A 21,419-nucleotide genomic window follows, 5' to 3' on the forward strand; every position below is an offset into this window, starting at 1 on the left:
CCTAGCTATGAGCAATCAGCGCTTCCCACTGTTCCACTGTTCGGCCTTTCTTTATCCTCAGTGTTCAGATCTCTTGATGTTATTAACTCAGTGAATCCATGCTAGTAAAGATAAGGTTAAAGGCTTCAATACTGTGTATATATATATATACTGTATGTGTATATACATTTTATATTACTATGACAAAAACAGCACACCACAGATAAGCACAACAGAAAACACAAGCCATAAGAATATGTGAAGTAATTCAAGACATGCACTGTTCTATGTTAGTGTTGGAAAAAGGGCTGCATTAGCTTTAACAGAAGTTAAAGTGAGTTAAAAAGAGTGCACTTGGCATACCATTTTGGGAATGTTTTCAAATTTAAAGATTTAAAAAAAAATTTCTTAATTTATTTCAAAGAGAAATATATAAATAACTATTATGAAATAACATCTTTCAAGGTAAACTTGAAGCAGTAAATGTTTCAGTAATTAGGGTTGCACAGATTGATTCTCCATTTACAGATACAGGTAATTTTGAAATTTGTCAATGTTTCTTAAATGGGATTTTTTAAATTTTAGAGATATGTTCAGTATTGCACCGTCTTTTTGAAATGGACATCTTGAGCCAAAATTTCTTGAAGAATAAGCGTAACAAATTTCAATGAAACTGCTTGACTAAGAGCTAAATAGCTTTCTGTAGAAGCCAAACGTGCCCAGGAAAACTAGGGGCAGGCCAGATATTCTAGTGATTCTGAGAAATTATGGACGAAAATCAGGAACCACAGAAGGGCATTTCACCCGAGAATAATGTTGAGTATAGATCTTATAGAAAGACCACTCCAATCATTAATTGGGGAATTATAATAATAAGCAGCTAGTTTTTCAAGTGGAAGAAAGAGCCCCACTCTACTAACCAAGATGAGCAGGACAGTATTGTAGTGTAATAAACCTTTACCTGTGTTATTATTGTGTACATTTTGTTTTGAACTAGAGGTATTTAAATAGGGAAAATGCTGTTGTATAGTTTTTTTTTATTTTTTATTAACAAGGTTTTAAAAAAGGTTAAAAGTAACAAACCTGATTCGACTAAAGAAGGGTGATAGTCTTATAAATGTACGTACAGCAAATATTTGGGATGAAAAAGTGCCCATCTAGACACATTTCATACTAATTATTTGCCAACTGTTTTATCATCTGGGAGGGTTCACTTTCATCATTCTCATTGATGTTTATGTTCCTCTGAATCAAATGCAACTATTACAATGCAGCTTTTAGTAGATTAAGCCTTCTGCAATTATTATCTTGGGTGATTTTGTATCAGGGCTTCCCAAATACAAACAGCTGGTGACAAATGCTACTAGACAGCTAGAAACTCTAGATCACTGCTACAGCAGTATCTTAGATGTTTATCATGCCATTCCATGAGCTCCATTGGTCAGCTCTCACAATGTCATTACATTTTTGTCCTTCTTATAGACTTAAATTCAGGTAAAACAGAAGGTAAAAAGAGTACAAAAGTGCACCAATGAGGTTCTGGGGAATCTACAGGATAGGCTGGACTCCACTAGGAGATGTTCAGAAAAGGATTTGGCTGGATTAGGCGAGTAAACATACAGTATGTTTTTGTCTAAAAAACTGTTTTACAACAAAAGCAGTCATCAGATACTATAATGATTATTCTAAAGACCTGAAAAGGATATAAATAACTAAAAAGGTAGCTTACAAATGTGGAGATAAGGGTCTTAAAAAGAAGAGCAAAATGTCAGCTAGACAAGGCAATTACGGATGCCAAAAGCAGATATAAGATCAAGTTAGAAGAGAATTTTTCCATCAATGATTGCTCCTTTGTTTGTAATGCTCTACAAGTGATTACTCATTACAAATGCATATCCTCCCTGCCACAAACTAATCCCTCTTTTCCTAATCAGCTAAACAGTTTCTATTGCAGGTTTGAGAATGACCTCCACCATGTAGGACTCTGTTTTTTGCCATCATGTCTCATACAGTCCAATATGTCCTCTCACCGCCTGCATTTCCAATTGTGCAGTTCATTTTCTCTACTTGAAACAGAAATATCAGAAAGCTCTTGGTCCATAAAACATCTCTTCTTCCATACAAAGACACTAAACTGATCAGTTAGAACTTGTGTTTGCTGACATTTTTAATCAGTATTTGCCTCAAGACAAAATTCCTGCATGTTTCAAAAAATCTGCAGGTCATTCTTGTGCCCAAAAAGCGTGTTATTTCCTGTCTTAATGATTGTATCACAGTGGATTCTGTAATAATGTACAATAGATGTTTGAACCTTTAATTCTTCAGGACCTCAAGTTTATCACAGATTCTCCTCTTTTCCCTCTACGGTTTGCTTACTGTAAGAAAAGGTCAATTGAAGATACAATAAAAAAGGTTCTCCACTACATTTGCAGCATTTAGACTATCCAGGTACAACTTGTACTTATGTCAGGAGCTTATTTGTTGATTTTATTCTAGTACTTCACACATAGCTTATACCAGAGCTTCTTCAATGGCAAACTTCTTTGTATGATTCTGGGCCATGCCACAGATCTCCAACTTTCTAAAGAACAGACTTCAAACAGTGAAAGTGGGCAAATATAAGTCAAAGTGCCAAGCCTTAGTATAGGGTCCCCTCAGGACTATTTTCTGACACGTTTCCATTTCTCCATCTACACCAATAACTGCACCTCTAGTGACCCATGTCTAGAACTACTGATGTCTATTGATGACCCAACTCCAATCAACCTCATCACAGATGAACATTAGAACACTCTAGACGAGAACAGGCCATTCATCCCAACAAAGCTTGCCAGTCCTATCCACTTATTTCTTCCAAAAAAGCATTGAGTCAAGTTTTGAAAGTCCCTAACGTCTTACTGTCTACCACACTACTTGGTAGCTTATTTCAAGTGTCTGTGGGTCTTTGTGTAAAGAAAAATTTCCTAATGTGAAATTTACCCTTAACAAGTTTCCAACTGTGTCCCCATGTTCTTGATGAACTCATTTTTAAATAACAGTCTCGATCCACTGTACTAATTCCCTTCATATTTTTAAACACTTCAATCATGTCACCTCTTAATCTTCTTTTGTTTAAACTGTATAGGCTCAGCTCTTTTAATCGTTCCTCATAATTCAACCCCTGTAGCCCTGTGATCAGCCTAGACGCTCTTCTCTGGACCATTTCTAGCAGTGCTATGTCCTTTTTGTAGCCTGGAGACTAAAACTGCACACAGTACTCCAGATGAGGCCTCACCAGTGCATTATAAAGGTTGAGCATAACCTCCTTGGACTTGTACTCCACACATCGTGCTATATAACCTAACATTCCGTTAGCCTTCTTAATGGCTTCTGAACACTATCGGGAAGTCAATAGCTTAGAGTCCACTATGACTCCTAAATCCTTCTCAGAAGGTCTACTCTCGATTTTCTGACCGCCCATTGTGTATTCAAACCTAACATGAAGATGAGTTGCTACAAGGGAAGAAGGTGGATCATCTGGTCAGTTGGTGCACTCTCAGAAATCTCAACCTGAATATTCAGAGTACTCTGGAAAAGATTGTAGAGTTTAGGATACATTTCCTACTTGCCACAGTCCTATTTATAAATGGTGTCAACTGAGTCGATTCATGTATATATCTTGGCATCACTATCACTCACGGTCTGAAATAACATGAAGACAAAGCTTTTCTCATCAAAAAAGCTCAGTAGTTTCTTAAAACGGTTAACCAGCCTCAATCAATGCTAGCTCAATGTTTCAGAGGAGTAACTGAGGAGCTTCTCCATAACCGTCTGCTATGGCAATGCACCTATTTATTTAAAACAAACTTCTGTGTGCCATTCTGACCACAGAAAGGATTGCAGTCCTAAAACACCACTCTTGGGGAACTTTATACAATATGGGTCAGGAAACACACTGGGAATATGAGAAAGGACCATACTTACCCAGGTAATCATCTCTTTCAGTTATTACTGTCACAGAAAAATTAACGGTCACTAAAAGTATGAGCCACTTGGCACCTAGACAGATTAAACACAGTCTCTGATCCGTCTCTGCCTCTTCTTGATCTCCAAACATCTCTAACCATCCTAAACTATGTATGTTTACTTTATAAAGAGAGCTTACATATTATTGGAAATGAGCTCAATTCTGCATTGTCAAATTGTTTTATATTCGTGTATCTCTGCTTTTGTGCAATGAGTTAGCATTCACTATTGCTACATATATTGTTATAATTGTAAATATTGTACATTATGCTCTTAATTGTATTTACCTTTGTTATGTTAATGGATGTAACACCAAAAAATTCCTTGCATGTCAATAAAGTTCAAATTCAAGTTATTATAAATGCAGAGCAAATACTCTTCTGTACTTACCCCCTAAAGCTTGCTTCATCACAAAATCCATAGTGCTGAGTAAAGACTTTTTTCAAAGAAGGCAGAAAATTAACATGCAGGCTTTCTTGTCTCTGAGAGGTTTGCTTTTGACTCCTTTCTATACGTGAGTGCCTTAAAAAGAAAGAAACGTTGGGGATTATTAAGTATTACGCTGAAAGACAGATGGATGACATTTACAAAAGCAAATGAGCAGAAACAAATATCAGTTAAAGATTACCTAGTGTACCCCGTGCCACTCATGGCCCATGTCAATATCTAATCATCGGGGGAGATGTCATGGACATCTGCTTCTGAAACTGTCACAAATCAAGTTACTCTAGAGAAATGGATAAGACTCCAGGTGATATGTTTGTTCACAGTATAGCTACTCTTCTGGAAGAAACTGTATTTTTTACAGCTTATTTTAAACTAAACAAATTGTGTAATAAATAAGCATAGATATTGCACATTTCGGAGGAGCCCCCAAAAAGTAATATCATTTTGTAAAGCAAATATTAGAAGTCAGTGGCAGACTGTGCTTAAAATTCATTATGATTGTACAAAAAAAAATGTCGGGAGTATGAACTTTGTGGAATGTATTGACAGACTGGAAACAGAGGACAGCCTTCATGATTTTTAAGAGGAATTATTCGTAAAAGAATGCTGTTAATAAAATCGCCAGGTAAAGTTAGGAACAACTCTGTGCCATGTACTGAATGGATACATGTAGCTAATTTAGAAAATATAGATACAGTATATGTTTATGCATGTACATTTATTACACAGTATTACACCTCCTTGTATATTTATCTCTCTGGAAAATATGTACACAGTAAGTGGAATACATGTATGAAGTACAGGCGTTGGTTTTCTTATAATTCAAACTTATAATGTTGGCAACTGGTCATGTTTAACACTAAACTCAATAAAAAAAAACAAAGGAAATCATTTAAATGGCTTGGTTTAAGACACTCTAAATCTTCATACTCCAGTATCTTAGCACTGTCATAATTGACGTACTGTCATTAATTTTATAACAAAACATTTCATTCTTAGCTTTGCGTTAAGCACAGTTTGTAGGGAAATTTAAGTAGGCAACACCATGTTCCAGTGATTAGCTGTGTTAGAAAAAAATAAAGAAGGATCCTGTCAAGGTCAAATGAAGAAAGCTTTTTAGCAAGATGAGACTCTGCTTCTGCACAATGAATTAACCCCTACATTATAAGGTTAAAGGACAGCATGTCACCATTTTTAATTTTCGGATTATTATGCAGGGTGGCACGGTGGCACGGTGGCACAGTGGTAGGGCTGCTGCCTCGCAGTAAGGAGACCTGGGTTCGCTTCCCGGGTCCTCCCTGCGTGAAGTTTGCATGTTCTCCCCATGTCCGCGTGGGTTTCCTCCCACAGTCCAAAGACATGCAGGTTTGGTGCATTGGCGATTCTAAATTGTCCTTAGTGTGGATGTGTGCCCTGTGGTGGGCTGGCACCCTGCCCGGGATTTGTTCCTGCCTTGCGCCCTGTGTTGGCTAGGATTAGCTCCAGCAGACCCCCATGACCCTGCATTAGGATATAGTGGGTTGGATAATGACTGACTGAATATTGTGCAGACATCCATACCTTGCTGTGTCCTGTTCAGGTTCCTCAGGATTGAGTTGGCTGCATTTAAAAGGTGGCTTTTATTTATTCAAGTAGAAAAAATACAAGTGCATGCTATGAAAATAATTCAGAATGGTTTATCTGCTAATTTTATTACTACATGTCATAAGATGTTTATATGTTACACATATGAGATTATATTAATAATATAAAAATAACTGCAAAAAAAGGAAGAATAATTTTCAGGTGGTTGCACTTGAAGCAAAACTACAAGCAGTGGATCCATCCATTATCCAACCCGCTATATCCTAACTACAGGGTCACAGGGGTGTGCTGGAGCCAATCCCAGTCAACACAGGGTGCAAGGCAGGAAACAAACCCCAGGCGGGGCGCCAGCCCACCGCAGAGCAGCGGATCTGGTTTTAATAATACTACATGCATTATTGTATTTTGCGTTTTTTTTATTACTAGCAGTATGAGATAAGGACCAAAATAAAGCAGCACTAAAGTAGTCCTAAAATATCATAAAAAATGAATGTGTATGGTTAATATGTGGTCGCGGTTGCTTTGTATATTTTAGCCACGATCTTTCAACTGTGCAAAATGTTGTTTGTGCTTCATTGAAGTCAAATAAAAGTCAAATTAAAATTCTACATTCTGACCGTGATGGGCTACTGCCTTAATTCTAGTGCTACTGGAACAGGCTTCAGACTCTGGTGAAAAATCTTGAATTGGATTTAACAGTTTAGAAAATGTGATGATACATATTTAGTATCAAGTCTTCATTTTAATATTGTAACTCTAAATTCAGAAACAGTTAGCTGTGCTTGTTTAGTATGATGGTTAGCACCTCAGTCTTACAGCACCAAAATCCTGGGTTCAAATCCTAACCTGTCTGCTATTAGAGTGGAGTTCTGCCCGTATCTGGTGAACATTTTTCCAGTTGCTCTGGTTTTCTTCCCAAATATAAATAACCTGCATGTTTTAATAATTTACCAGTCTACACTGGGTTTGTATGCATGCTTTGCAGTGGAATGCCATTCTTCTCAATGTGTATGTGATGCTACTGGGATAGGCTCTGGCTCCCTATGGACTGGATGAACAGTTGGATTTAGCCTTATTTGTAAAGAACTTGGAAGTTTTTATAAAATAAATTTAGGTTGTATGTATTAGGGCAGACACATCTTTATGCAAATATTTAATGTGTTAATTATATATAGCACTTTCATTGGGGACTAGATCTCAAGGGGGCTGACAGGTGCCGCTATACCTAATGCTGCTTTTATTGTATCTAACACGTTTCATCCCAAAGCACATTCAGCATACAATATGAGTATTTTCTTTAGACATTTCCAATAAATTCATGTACATAATTCTACCTTTTAATTGACATTTAGTATTACGCTAGGTTTCCAAAACACCTCCAAGCCACTGCGCCACACTACCTGCCTCTCAGCAATTAGAAATTCTACCTTTTTTTAAAAAGAGTCACAAAAATGCTGCAAATGTTCAGCTGTTTCTCTCATTAAAACAGTGCCATCTTGTGGTCACAGGTAAAATTTCAGGATTAAAACATTTGTGCAAAGATTTAAAACACCAACACCATGCTCTGCCAAAGCAAGAATAGCATTTTGGTAGGTCAATGCAAGAAAAATCACTATTTTAGGCAAATTCCAGACAATGTTAAATGGGTTAACAAGAAAACACAGCACATAGTCACTTTTCTGACATTCTTTTCCCATGTTTGAGACATACTGCTGTTACAGAGAATGCAGTCAAGGTCATTTATGATAGGTTTCATGTAACTGAATTTATGTTTTTTTGGACATGGAATTCAGAAAAACAAAACATGGACATAAATTGAAATGTCTGCCATTACACAGCTACTTTTATTTTTTTTGTGACTGCTCCACTTCAGTATGTTATGCAAGAATGACAAATTTTCATCCATGATTTAACATTACAGATAGATAGATAGATAGATAGATAGATAGATAGATAGATAGATAGATAGATAGATAGATAGATAGATAGATAGATAGATACTTTATTAATAAATTAAAAAATATACTACATTTTATTAAATAGAAAAAGATATCAGATTTATTTATTGATTATAAAGTAGCAACCATTAAAAAAAAATTCAAATATTGGCAAGTAATATAATTTATCAAGATTTTGAACGAAGTGACCTATTAGTTCTCACAAATGTGATGTTGACATTTTCTTTAAATAGCTAGTCAATTACTGTAAATGCCAAGTTTTCATTTAGAGATACCAATCGGCATTACACTTACACAACAGTGGAAAATAGTAATGAAAGGTAAAGAAAATAAGTGTTGTAATTTCAACCAGCATAAATGTTATTTTTATTAAAGTCATAGATAGATAGATTGATTGATTGATCTTGCTTAGCCACTTAATTTTATGTTTTTAACTTGTGCAGGAATCCAAACTCTAATGTAGTACTCAAACTCCAAGTACTATCAGATCCAATCAAATCAACTTACTTGCTAAAAGGTTGCTTGCCCTCTTCAATTTTTAAACTCTTGGTCCTTCCTTTTAGACTAAACCTGTATATACAATTAATAGAATCAGAAGGACTGGGAGGGATTTTTTTGTATCCATAGTGATTCTACTTCAAACAAGACCACCGAACAAAGGGCTGGTAAAAGCATCATGTCATCAAACTACAAGCACCAGGGCTCCCACCTGGACACCTTTATCTTCCCAAAAACAGTATAATACATATTTTTTGGGCAGAAATGGAACACATAAGTTAACTTTGAATACATGGAGTATTATAAATTAATTTCCTATTTGCCCAAACAAAATATTTAGCACATAGTAAAATGGTGGTGACCGAAATTTACTTCAGCACAAATGTAAAATAATTGCATATAGTTTAAGATCTCAAATATATCACACAGAATTACATGTAATAAGGGAAATTCAGTTTTATAAAAATACAAAAATACATTAATGTATTCATTTTCTGAAGCCAGTCTTAATTTTTGGGGCACATAGAGTCCGAGGCTTGCCTGGCAGCACTGGTTGTAAAGTCAAAGTCCACAACAAGGCACACGCATGCAAGTACCCATACAATGCCTGTTTAGAATCAGCAGTTAGACCAATATGTCCACCTTTACATTGTGAGAGAAGGGCAAAGTAACTGGCGAGAAGCCCCAAGGACACAGAGAGAATGGACAAACTCTGCACAAATAGCGCCTGGTCTCTGAAGGTATGAGGTAACAGAACTCAGCACTGTACGGCTATGTCTCCATACGCAATCCGTCTCTGAAGCAAACAAGATTCTTAGGAAAGTTTCTGGACCCAATACTCTAGGTGCAGTCAAATAAACAGTTTTATTAAAAAGTATACAGATAAAACAAGTGAAAGCACTGGAAAGTGGCATGTCAAAATATTATCATCTAAAAATAAATGAGACATAGAGAGAAATCAAGGAACATTATTTAAGGCTGAAGAATAAAATAAAAATAAACTTGGGGGACGAAAACACTGCAGGAAAGAATAAAAATATGAAAACAGGCTAAAGTGATATTTTTAGAGCTTTTTTAAAAAGTATACTTAGTCGAATATTTCCAGAATGTTTAACCTAGACATTGCTCATGTGATACTTCATTATTTTGATGCCAGCATTCTAAAATAATACTTTTGCTAAAAGGCAAGTTTTCCGTAATTACTGTTTGGAAACACATTAAGATGCATTATAGAGCATGTTATCTTCATTGTTTAATGAAATAAATGTATTATAGATGCAAAGTGCTTGACTATAAGGAGAAAATATTAAATGCAAATATTCTGCAAACTGAACTGCAACCATGCATCCTCTTTTGAACCTGGTTAATTCTATTTATGTTCAAGAGGTAAACTCTAACCAATAATGCTAATTCAGTTTTTAAGATGACTACAATAACATATTATAACATTTTCAAACCCACTTAAACAGATTCAAGGCTGAGAGGGGAGCACCATTACAGCAGATGAAAATAATTCACATAGAACAGAAAGTTATGAGGCTGTTAAGTAAAACAAGAGAAATGGTTTGTCATTTGCCAAGTCTATATGCTGTATACATAGCATACCTTACTATGCTGCATCTTTTCAACTTATTTAAGAACTTCTTTGTTACTGTCACTAGGACAGAACTCCATCGCATTGTATTTTAAAGATTTTAGTTTTTAAATGTTCCTTAACATTACTTCCTAAAATATTTTCATATTGGTAAAGTAAATTAACATTTTCATATTCTCTTCATCCCCGTGACCCTGTAGTTAGGATATAGCGGGTTGGATAATGGATGGATGGATATTGTCTTTATAAGATACATTAAAGGATGCACTAGGACTGAAATATCAAAATTGATAAAAACTGCTTCCGCCATACTATATACAATGGGTCAAGTTGTATATATAGTGGTATTAATATTATAACCTTCATTTGAGTACTCATTCCATCTTTATTTTGTGTAACAATTTTTTAAAATATGAACTGCTAACCCAATGAACAATATTTATGAAAAATGAAAGAATGTTTTACATGTAAAGAAAGTATTAAATGAACAATGTACAGTACGTATGCAAAGAATCTGTAGAACCATATGTTTTTGTGTCACCAATTTAAAATGACGCAGCCTGACAGGTACACTCAAAAAGAAATGTAACATAAACATAAATGTGCTATTTAGGCGCATTAGACATTTTTGACTGAAGAAAAGCTGATATAAGAGTATTTACATAATTTACAGTTGAATTAATGCTTCTCTACTAAATGCTTGAATTAAGTCCTTCTCTACTACAGCATTATCGAATGGGCTTTATGAATTGGATGAGTGCATGGATGGATGGATAGATTCATCTATCTATCTATCTATCTATCTATCTATCTATCTATCTATCTATCTGTAAGCTAGCTAGCTAGACAGCTATGCATTTTATATACTGAATGTTTATAATGATCATATCTTTAACTAAAAATTAACATTGAAATTATATGAGAAATATAACAACGCAACTGATGTAAAGCAAAAAGTTAAAACTATAGCAGCTACATGTTACTGAAAATGTTCTAAACTTTTTACATTTCACTCTAACGTTAGTACTACACTCTGAAGAGTGATCACGAACAGTTTACAATACCTCATCCTGGATCAGTCATAACTCAAACTGAATAAGTTAATAGCATCAAAAGACGTGCTTGCACCGTTCCTTTTTGAAAAACATTGTTTACAAAAATCAAACGATGGTCTTTTACTTTTAACTTTAATTTTAAGTGCAGATTCTTTATCCATATACGTAAACCTTAACACCGTGTTAAAATCGTTAGCAAAGTGTATATTTGTTCTCATTATGTGAATATGTAAAAGAACACTAATGAAGTGCGAGTGATTTTTTTGCAGAAAGAAATACAAATACAATAATTATGTATAGAGATGTGCTGTCTTGGGCAGATGTACATTAGATACTACTGCTTTGCGCTCGCACCTCTTTTACACTGCTGGCTCGATATTTTTTTCATAAAGGGGTCATACAGGCAACTAAGTAAAAAAAATAAAAAGCCGCGCCCAACAAACATCTCAGACAGAAGATGATGGTTAAGAACAGGGGGAATCACGTTTCTTAATGCTTCTCCTTCACTCTTGTGCATTATTCAGCAGATTAGAGCACTGAAAGCATCGCACCGCCCGCCGGTTCTCTGCCCCACTGCGCAGCCCTCAGGAGCTGTCCCATCAGCACCAGATTGAACGAGACACCAGCAACCATCGCACGAGACAACAACCATCTGTATAGCACGCCAAACCTTCTCTGGGTATAGTACGAGATATCAAATTATAACAAAAACACACCACCAATATACAATAACGAGTAAGCATAACAAGAATGAACAAAAATGCGTTTCTCTTTAATTAAATGTATTGAAAATGCTGTGTTCTTTGTGTTTCCGTGTCTTTAATTTGAGTTCTTAAATACGCGGAAAAAATAAAAGGGAGATACGGTTGTGCAATATTGCTGTATTCGAACTTTTTTTTTACCGTGATTAAGTCAGGAAGGCGCACTTTCACTGGATTCTTTTGTTTCGACCTGCATGCCCAACGTGCTGCTATCCAGCACCAGGAGATACCAAACATAGAGTGCGAATAACCATAACTGAAAGCTTCTTTCTTTCTTTCTTTCTTTCTTTCTTTCTTTCTTTCTTTCTTTCTTTCTTTCTTTCTTTCTTAAAAGATTCCCGAAATAATAATTTTTCACTCACCTTTCAACGATTATTTCTCTTGAACAATTTTGTTAGACTTAAAAAGATTATCAGACTCCTTTGATACCGTGCGTTATCAATCGACAGCAGAAACTTCCTTGGTTCTGAGATTGTAAACCGCAACCTAAAAGCAAATGTGCCCAATCACTGTGCGTAACCACAAGCCTTCTCCGTCTGTCGACAGCACTCCCTCTCAAGCGCACCCTCCCTCTCTCTCTCTCTCGCTCGCTTGCTCGCACTCTACCCCCTTCCTTTGTGTGTGTGTGCGCGCGTGTGTGTGTATGAGTGCGTGCTCGCGTGTAAATGAGAACATCTTATCAATCTTACTTTCAAGGAGATCGATACAGAACAAGGACAAAATCTTAACCTCTAGACCCCACCCTTTGCTTTCCCACTTCCCCGCTTAACGTCTCAGCTATGCACACCTCATCAAGATGTTGTGGCACACTGAGAAATGTCTCGTATGAAAACGAAAGTAGCCACGACTTCCCGCTACCTCGTACGTTATCACTTTCCTATTGATTACACAGTCATCGCATTTACCTTTCAATTTTCATATAAATCAGACTATGCCGATGAGAGAAAAATACTTCCAAGTTATAAAACAATTGGATATCGTTAAACCCCAAGGGATTACTGATTATAACAGTGTGAAATTCTTTAACCAAGGGAACCACTCAAATTTAGTGATTTAGATTTTTTTATTTTAACCTGTCACGAACAACCACTTCTTGATAAGAAGTTCCAGGAAACAGATGCTTGAATATGTTGGAGTATGTTTTGCTTCATTTTTATCTGTATGGACCTAAATGGTTTATAATGGTGTAACAACAAGGCAGGCAGCTTCACTGGTAAGTAAAACATAAACATTACGGCAATATACAGCGTGTACATCATACGTCCGCAGTGTCCTGTTAATAACTATTAAATAATAAATAAAATATTAAACTAATCTCAATAAAATAATCACACCTGATTAAAAATTACCATATAAACATCTTTTGTACTATTCTGGAACAGCAATAAAATTGAATTACTCAAAAGGAATATTTCTCAAGTGAAAAAGGTGCTTTTTGGAATGTTTGGGATGTTAGACACGTAAAGTCAAAAGTATTTAAGTGTTTTTAGTCATAAGTATGAAATATCAAAACACAAATAATACTTGGAACAATGTTAGAATCACATAACTGTTTTCTGCCTTGTGCCCAGTTCTGCCAGGATAAATCCAGGACCCCTCACGTTTAAGAATGCCATATGGGTTGAAGTCTAATCCATGCAGACCCATGTGTTAACGTTTGCAGTGCAGTGCTAATGTTTGTGATGCGCCATCTGTTGGCTAGCAGAGACATAGCAATTGGACAAACACCCCGACCCTTGTCCTTTTATTAACGTCGATATTTAAGGCAAGTTAAAGACACTACACGGCACACTTTCATTTCTGCAAGATTCTGCAAACAAAAATGTACTTTTTCCAAAGTAGTGTATGCTGTGGTAATGTAAAACATGATAGTAATAGTTTTGATCACCCCACAAAGACACTTAACACACAGGTTTGTGTGCATTTTAATTTATTATTGTTGGAATTGCAAAACTCTGTTTTTTGCTTTTCATTTTTTTAATTTTTTAAATTTTAATTTCAAAACTCTTCATTGACAGTAAAAGTTTTAATAATATTCGCTGTCTTGAATAAAATCAAAATAGTATCATACTGGTTTGACATGATTATGGTGAATATGTAGTCTTCAAGGCCAGTGATTGTCTGTGTGATAACAGCCATTTACCTTTACATATTTTTGTCATATAAATTTACAATAGTGAAGGTTGCCTGGGATTTGTCTTTCTGTATGGGTTATAAAATGTACCTAAATATAACGCGTCGTTTTTGAGTGAGGTAGCATTGGTATACCATGGAAGACCCAAAGAGTGTCTGATTTAAAGAGAACATGCCGTAGAGCTGAGCGTCAATGGAGGAAGAGTAAACTTACTATCCACCACGAAATATTAAAAGTCAAAATAACAGAATACAATAACACTGTCCGTCTTGAGAGACGCTGCTATTTCTCTAATATTATAAATAACAATGCTAGTAATCCTAGAGTCTTATTTTCAACAATTGATCGCCTACTAAACCCAGGTAGCTCAAAGGAATGCCTCCTAAGTGCTTCCAGTGAAACCTGTGAGGCTGTCGCTGTATTTTCAATCAAAAATTAATGATATTAGAAATAACATAGTATATCTCCCCAACACTAAGGATCCCCTAAACCCCAACATCCTGTTATAAACAAATTAAACTCTTTCACTAGGATAGATTTACCTGATTTACAAAAAATAATATCTCAATTAAAATGACCCGATACCAACAAATTCGTCACTAGATACTGGGGTCTTCCCAGACTGTAAGAAACATAATCTTGACCCCTCAGCTCTTGAAAATTTTAGACCCATCTCTAACCTGCCCTTCTTAAGTAAAGTTCTAGAGAAGGCAGTCATTATGCAGTTAAATGACCACCTAAATAAACATGCTATTCTTGATAAATTTCAGTCAGGTTTTAGAACAAATCACAGCACAGAAACTGCACTCGTTAAAGTAGTAAATGACTTGCGGGTAAATGCAGACAGAGGCCATTTATCTGTTCTCATCCTCTTAGATCTGAGTGCTGCATTTGACACCATTGATCACAACATTCTTAGAAATCGCCTTAGTCAATGGGTGGGCCTCTCTGGCAGTGTCTTAAATTGGTTTGAATCCTACCTGACAGGGAGAAAATATTTTGTTAGTTGTGGGAATTACAACTCGAAGACACATGATATCCAATATGGTGTTCCACAAGGCTCTATCCTGGGTCCGCTGTTATTCTCAATCTACATGCTTCCGTTAGGTCAGATTATCTCAGGGCACAACGTGAGCTACCACAGCTATGCTGATGACACACAGCTGTACTTATCAATAGCACCTGATGACCCTGATTCTATTGATTCACTAACACAATGTCTGACTAGTATCTCAGAATGGATGAATAGTAATTTTCTCAAGTTAAATAAAGAGAAAACTGAAATTTTAGTGATCAGCAATAATGGATACAATGAGGCTATTAGAAATAAACTGGATACATTAGGATTAAAAGTCAAGACGGAGGTAAAAAGCTTAGGGGTGATTGTTGACTGTAATCTGAATTTTAAATCACATATTAATCAGATCATTAGGACAGCATTTTTCACTTAAGAAACATAAGTAAAGTTAGACCTCTTTATCACTGAAAGATGCTGAGAAATTAGTTCACGCGTTTGTTTTCAGTCGACTAGATTACTGTAACGCACTCCTCTCAGGACTACCCAAAAAGATATAAATCGTTTGCAACTAGTGCAGAATGCAGCTGCTAGAATCCTAACTAGGAAAAGAAAATCAGAACACATTTCTCCAGTTTTGATGTCACTACACTGGTTACCTGTGTCATTCAGAATTGACTTTAAAATTCTGCTTATGGTTTATCAACAGAGGAAGTAACCTCAATCCTCAAATGAGTGAGCACAAACTAGTCTATCCATTAATTTACCATAAGTTTAAAAAGAGGTAAAATTAAATTAATAATTCATAAAGGCACAAATATGATTTGAGAGAATAAGGTAACACAAGCACTTCTACTTACAATATGTGACATAGGAGATTTCTACTTTTCAGACAGCTCTGGGCATTTGAAGCCGTAGGCTATAAGGTTGCTTGAGAAATATACATGCAATTTTCTGTTTTTTTCCTAAGGTCAAACTAGTATTTTTAACTACAACAGTAGAATAATAAAAATTCATTATGGCACCTCCATCCAGTGTGATAACAGATATAGTTCTGAAATATAACTGCTTGGTTGGGTTTTGATGGAGTTAATGGATGGCAGCCAAATGAGGCAATTCTTTTGATCAACCCTTGCAGGTTTCCTGAAATAAGTGTGCGATTTAGCCCATCACCATAGGGGAGTAATAAAAATGTGGCCGAGTCAGAAATATGTTCACTGTGCAGAAAATATAGATTTTATTAAAAGCTATTACCAGTGGACACCTCATCATGCCTATAAGAGAAAAAAAATCTAATTCAAAAACACTCACTCACAATTGCCAAACACCTCTTTACTAATTTGCTGTCTTGAATATTGCCTCTTATTGTGCATTAAATATAAATAGTGAATGCAGTAAAATGTTTTTCCGAAAAGCTCCATACAAAAGATAGTGTTATCATTAAAATGTCTGTAGACAGAAATTCTGTCTCTTATCTTTTTTTTTTAAATGGCATATTTACTGTAAAGTTATGGTCCTTTTTCCTTATTCTTCATATTATTTTTCTTAGATGTACAGTCTTGTGGATTTTATTTATTTTGCATATGCACTGTCATCCTGTAGGAATTAAAAAGAGTGGATGGATTAAATGATGGATGGATTCCTGAATTGTCTGACTGATTTGTTGCATTGCTTCTTTTTGTAAAGCACTGTGTATTTCTTTCGTGAACTGCTTTTTAATCTGTTAAATTATAAATAATAGTAAAAAGATTGTGAGGAATATGTGGTGCTGTGGCTTTAGAATAATGTCAAAGAGGCCAATGTAAGCAAAAAGAAAAATTTTACAAAACAAAAATCAAACTGATACCCTGTATAGAGAAATAATCACAGGGAGTGATAAAACAAAACCATAAAAAATAAAAGAAAGCAAACCATTCTGCATCTTGTGACCCTCCTAAACTGTTTCTGATCCTATCCATCTCATGGGGTAGCTTGTCCAGTTGCTCACTAAAGTAAAACACAAACGACTAAACTAATTATGTACAGTGTATTGGTTCTCTGTCTTCCCATCAGTTGAATGTTTTCCACCAACTCTGCTCCAGACACTACAATGAATAGGCTGCTGACATTTCCAGAGTACGTTCTGATTCAGCACCAGAATCACTCCTGGGATCAGTGGTGGCTCTACTTTTGGACAAGGATATAGAGTTACATTTATGCCTAACACCCAATGGTGTCCCAGAACCTCAAACCATCTGTTATCTTAAAATAGCCCCAGCATCATTTGAGGGCAGAACAGTACAATGTTCCTTTCCTGGGACCATAAGCCCTGTGCCATGCATGTCTGGACACCTCTGGCATTTCCCCTCTCTCATGCTATTGTCCCAACCTTAAGCACAAATACGGGCCTTACTGACTCCTAAAGGTTCCCATACTATTGTGCTGGTATGGAAACTTATTTGGTGTGGCTCATTCATGAATTGTCAGGGCTTTACAAAGGCTGTTCTGAGCCTTTGTGCTGTCTGCAATCCAGGTTCTGAGTGTATCTCCTCATACAAGATACAAAGTGTGATAAAAAAAATTCGTAAAATAGTCTTTGGTGGGTATAATAAAACAGACTTTTAAACTGGTTAATGAATTTTACGTTTTTGAAATCAGTGTACAGATTTCATGAAGTACACCATTCATATTGTATGAAGAAATTTAATTAAACTTAAGCGGCTTTATGAGTACACGTTCATTTTAATACATTCATGCAACATTCCTTATACTCTTGAACAAAAGCTTTCTGTGGATTGAGACAAAACGCACGGCTATACTTGAAGAACAAAAAACAGCACAGTGATGACTGCAAAAGACTATTCTTGCAAACCAAAGAAGAACATCAAAATGAACAAAAATAGATTGAGCCGGTTAAAAACAGGATCAAATTGTCATATTGAATGTACTGAAAACAGTTTTGGAGTAGTGGTTATCAGTTCACAGACATCAAGTTTGCATTGTTCATCCACAGCTTTAAATGTTAAAGGCTTCCTTTCCTAAGATTGGTCTAAATGTTAAGAATGCCAGGGGGTTTGCAGCTGGTGAGAAAAAAAATGGGATCCCTTAGCAAAAGAGAGAAAGAGCTGCTGTACATTCAGTAGGATTGTCAGTTCAACCAGTCAGTTACTGAATGAAAGCAAATGCTTGTATAAATATATATCCGAATGGAATTACTGGAAGTTGCCTTTCATTTATTTGCTTCATTTCTGAGAAGGTAGACTTGTGCCTCCAGCTTTAGCCACTCATTGAATGTTTGCACTCTTCATGAGAGCAGCACTCTGAAAGGGTTGTTGGAGGAATCTAAAAACCAAATATATAAAGGTATATATGAAATGAATGCATTATTAACAGACTTTATGAAGTCCAAATAAATATATAAAATGCTTTTGATATTGAATGAAAATACAGGGCTCAACATTATTGCCTGAGAAAGGAGAAGGGCAATCTATAATAAATATAAGGCATCCTGTCATAGACAGTACTATTTAAACTACTGCTTAGTTGATAATAAAATGCTCTAAAAACCCTGTCAAGTTTATCTAACAACACAACTACGGCTTTAAAGACTTGCATTTCCAGTACATTTTTTTATAATATGTGACTACTATGAGCAAAACTGTTGTGTTATCAATTTTTATTGCAACTTTGAACTCTTTAAAGAAGCCAATAGAGAGTACTGGGGGTCTAGTATTCTGTAGATGAGCAGATTTCAACATTTTTCTAGTGTTAACACTCACAGCGTCTTTCTGTATTAACATGACCCTCAATCTATTTCTGTCCTTTTCCAACACCCTCTCCAGTCTGATTTGCCTTTAAATTGAAGCGCATTCCTCTCTTGTGACTGATTTATGATCACACTCCATGAGCCTTTAAGTGAGATATTGCATTTGCTTACAAAGCTTTAAAATGAAGGTTGCCAGCATGATGCATGTACTGAAGTCAGTGTTATTTGGAACAGTTGTATCAAAGCAAGAACTGATTTCTCTTTATGTGATCAGAGAAAACGTAACAAATATGAAATCCACCAGTGTTCCAGCTGTGCTACTGTAAAAAGTACCATTCAAGTCAAAGAATGGCAAGCCTTGGTTAGATGGGATAAACTGGCGGAATAGTAGGTAACATGAATTAAATATAGTAGAATCTTGTAACAATAAAACATCTATTCATCCATCCAACCATTATTTTTCAATACATTTTTGCTGAGCATTTTGCAAGGAGCAAAAACCAAACCAGGCAACAAAAAACCTATGTCATGAAGTAGGCCCTTCAGTGAGCCAGCTACCATGCATGACTACATTCATCAGCACCAAGACAATTTAGGGATATTAACTGATCTCATCAAATGTCACTGGATCTGTTAGTTAAAGCTGGAAATCTTGCAAGTGCAGGGAGAACACACAAAAAAAACCACAGGAGGTTTAGCAGTTGACTTGGCATTACAGTTAGGACTCATAATGAAGTGTGGTTTGGTGGTAACACAAAAGAGTGCCTCAATGACACATTTTCCAAAATAACATTGCTATTTTTAATAGGTAATACTTTTTTCAGGTTTGGTGTGCATTTAATTTTTGTGGCCAGGTTAGAGAAATGTTGTAATTTACTGAGAAATATTAAAGTGTGGTCTGAGAATAGCCCAAGTATCAGTAGAATGGAATGCTGCGAAACTGAAAACCAAAACCCAAATACAAACCAAAATCATAGTCAAAAAATTATTAGTTGCATACGACCAAAACCCAAATATTTATTTCCATTTTTGAAGTGCTCTTGTACAGGACAATTGTGAGCCCTTGCTATATTTTTCAAGGAAAGTGCAGACACAAGTTTATTTGTGCCACCATTTTTTATAGCAGGGAGATGATGTAACGGGAGCTGTAGTGCTTAGCAATGGAGTAATCACAGTAACCAATATATTGTGCACTTGTAAAGTACAGGACAATATGGAGATACAACCAAAAGAGGAAACAACACCATGCTATCACAGAGCTAACAATTAATGTATATATTACATACTATATACAGTATGTCTTGTGTCAGGTACAAGCACATAGGGACAAATCAACACCACCACAAGCAAAGAAGGAGTGCTGTCACTAACCACCTCTCCTCTTTTCCTGGCAATTTCAGAGGCTGTGTGATCAGAGGATGTGTGGCCTGCTTCCTCATTCTAAAGCCCCCGCCCCTTCCAGGTTGCAGAAAATGACCTGGCACAATATTACAGCAATGAATAAATATAAATGTCTTAAACACAAACAAATTTTTTGAGTAAATACTGTACATGTTCAACAGCCAAAGAACATCCTTTGAAACTGGTAACCACAGAAAGAACCAAACAGTCATGAAATTATAGTCCTTATTTTCAAATATAAATAGAAAAGTGCTTCTTCAAATTTAACCTAAACAAACAAGACATTGGAAAGTTCCCGAAAGTACTGATTAGCAAATTTTGCCAAAGCATTTATCACAGAGAATTTTCTTTTTTCTCTGGCAACATTGTTCTCTGAATATATTCCTTGAAATTCACGGTGAGGCTGGCTTAGCAAAACATTTTTTCCCCGGTGCACCATAATTCTTTGTAAGGCCAGCATGACATCACAGGGCTGTAGCAGCTGTGCTCAAAAATTTTTGCATCTTCATGTGTAGTGTAAAATCTCTGTACAATCTCCTTTGCAAATTTGTGATGTTACTACCCAATCTGTTGGATTTGTTCCCTGGATGCATTTAATAATAAAAAAAAAATAATTTGAGGAGTACATTACCTGACCGTAACGAGAATACTGTGAGCACTTCCACCACTATGACACAGATCCCTGTGTGCTCACTCAGTTACTAGCCACCGCTACCACTGCATGGCTAATTATGCATACATATTAGCCATGTACCACAGCTATGACTCAAAACAAACCTTAACCCTTACATACTGTTCATATTTCATGCCTTCACAGTATAGTCCAGATTAATTTTGATCTGGTCCAGGAATTCCCTCATAATAAGTGTTTATACCAAATTTTGAGCTACAGATCTATCTAGAATGTATAAATAACCTTACATTAACAAATGGATGATTAATGTCTAATTAATGTTTCAGATAGCAGGGAGTGTGTATTATTTTTAGGTTTTACAACACTTGTGTGATAGAAGATAATTTTCTCCAAAACAATACTGTGTCCTGTTTTACCTAAGACATGAAAACATCCATAATGATTTAAATATATTTTATTGAATGTGAAAATGGTTAGAACATTCTGGAACTGTTGGGATTTATTGTGTAACCATGTATAACCATTACAACTGTTAATCATTGTTCTCACTGCACTCTTATAAAAAAAATCCTCATAACTACCATCTATAATTACCAACATTATTTCAAC

At 35.7% G+C, this 21,419-nt stretch overlaps 1 protein-coding gene across 2 annotated transcripts in view; it reads right to left on the reverse strand.

The window, feature by feature from the left end:
• cplx2 (complexin 2) overlaps positions 1 to 21,419 on the reverse strand; it is a 170,660-nt gene that overhangs the window by 64,991 nt on the left and 84,250 nt on the right. The window contains exons 1-2 of one of the 2 annotated variants that reach the window (XM_039775473.1): positions 12,244 to 12,454; positions 4,375 to 4,506 (exon numbers count right to left, since the gene is read on the reverse strand). In XM_039775473.1, the coding sequence (XP_039631407.1) occupies positions 4,375 to 4,405 (31 nt within the window). In that variant the 5' untranslated portion in view covers positions 4,406 to 4,506; positions 12,244 to 12,454. Of the gene's footprint in view, positions 1 to 4,374; positions 4,507 to 12,243; positions 12,455 to 21,419 lie in introns of those variants that run through there. The other variant, XM_039775474.1, reaches the window with a different exon arrangement.

This window comes from Polypterus senegalus, chromosome 13 (genome assembly GCF_016835505.1).
Source record: "Polypterus senegalus isolate Bchr_013 chromosome 13, ASM1683550v1, whole genome shotgun sequence".
NCBI lineage: Eukaryota > Metazoa > Chordata > Cladistia > Polypteriformes > Polypteridae > Polypterus > Polypterus senegalus.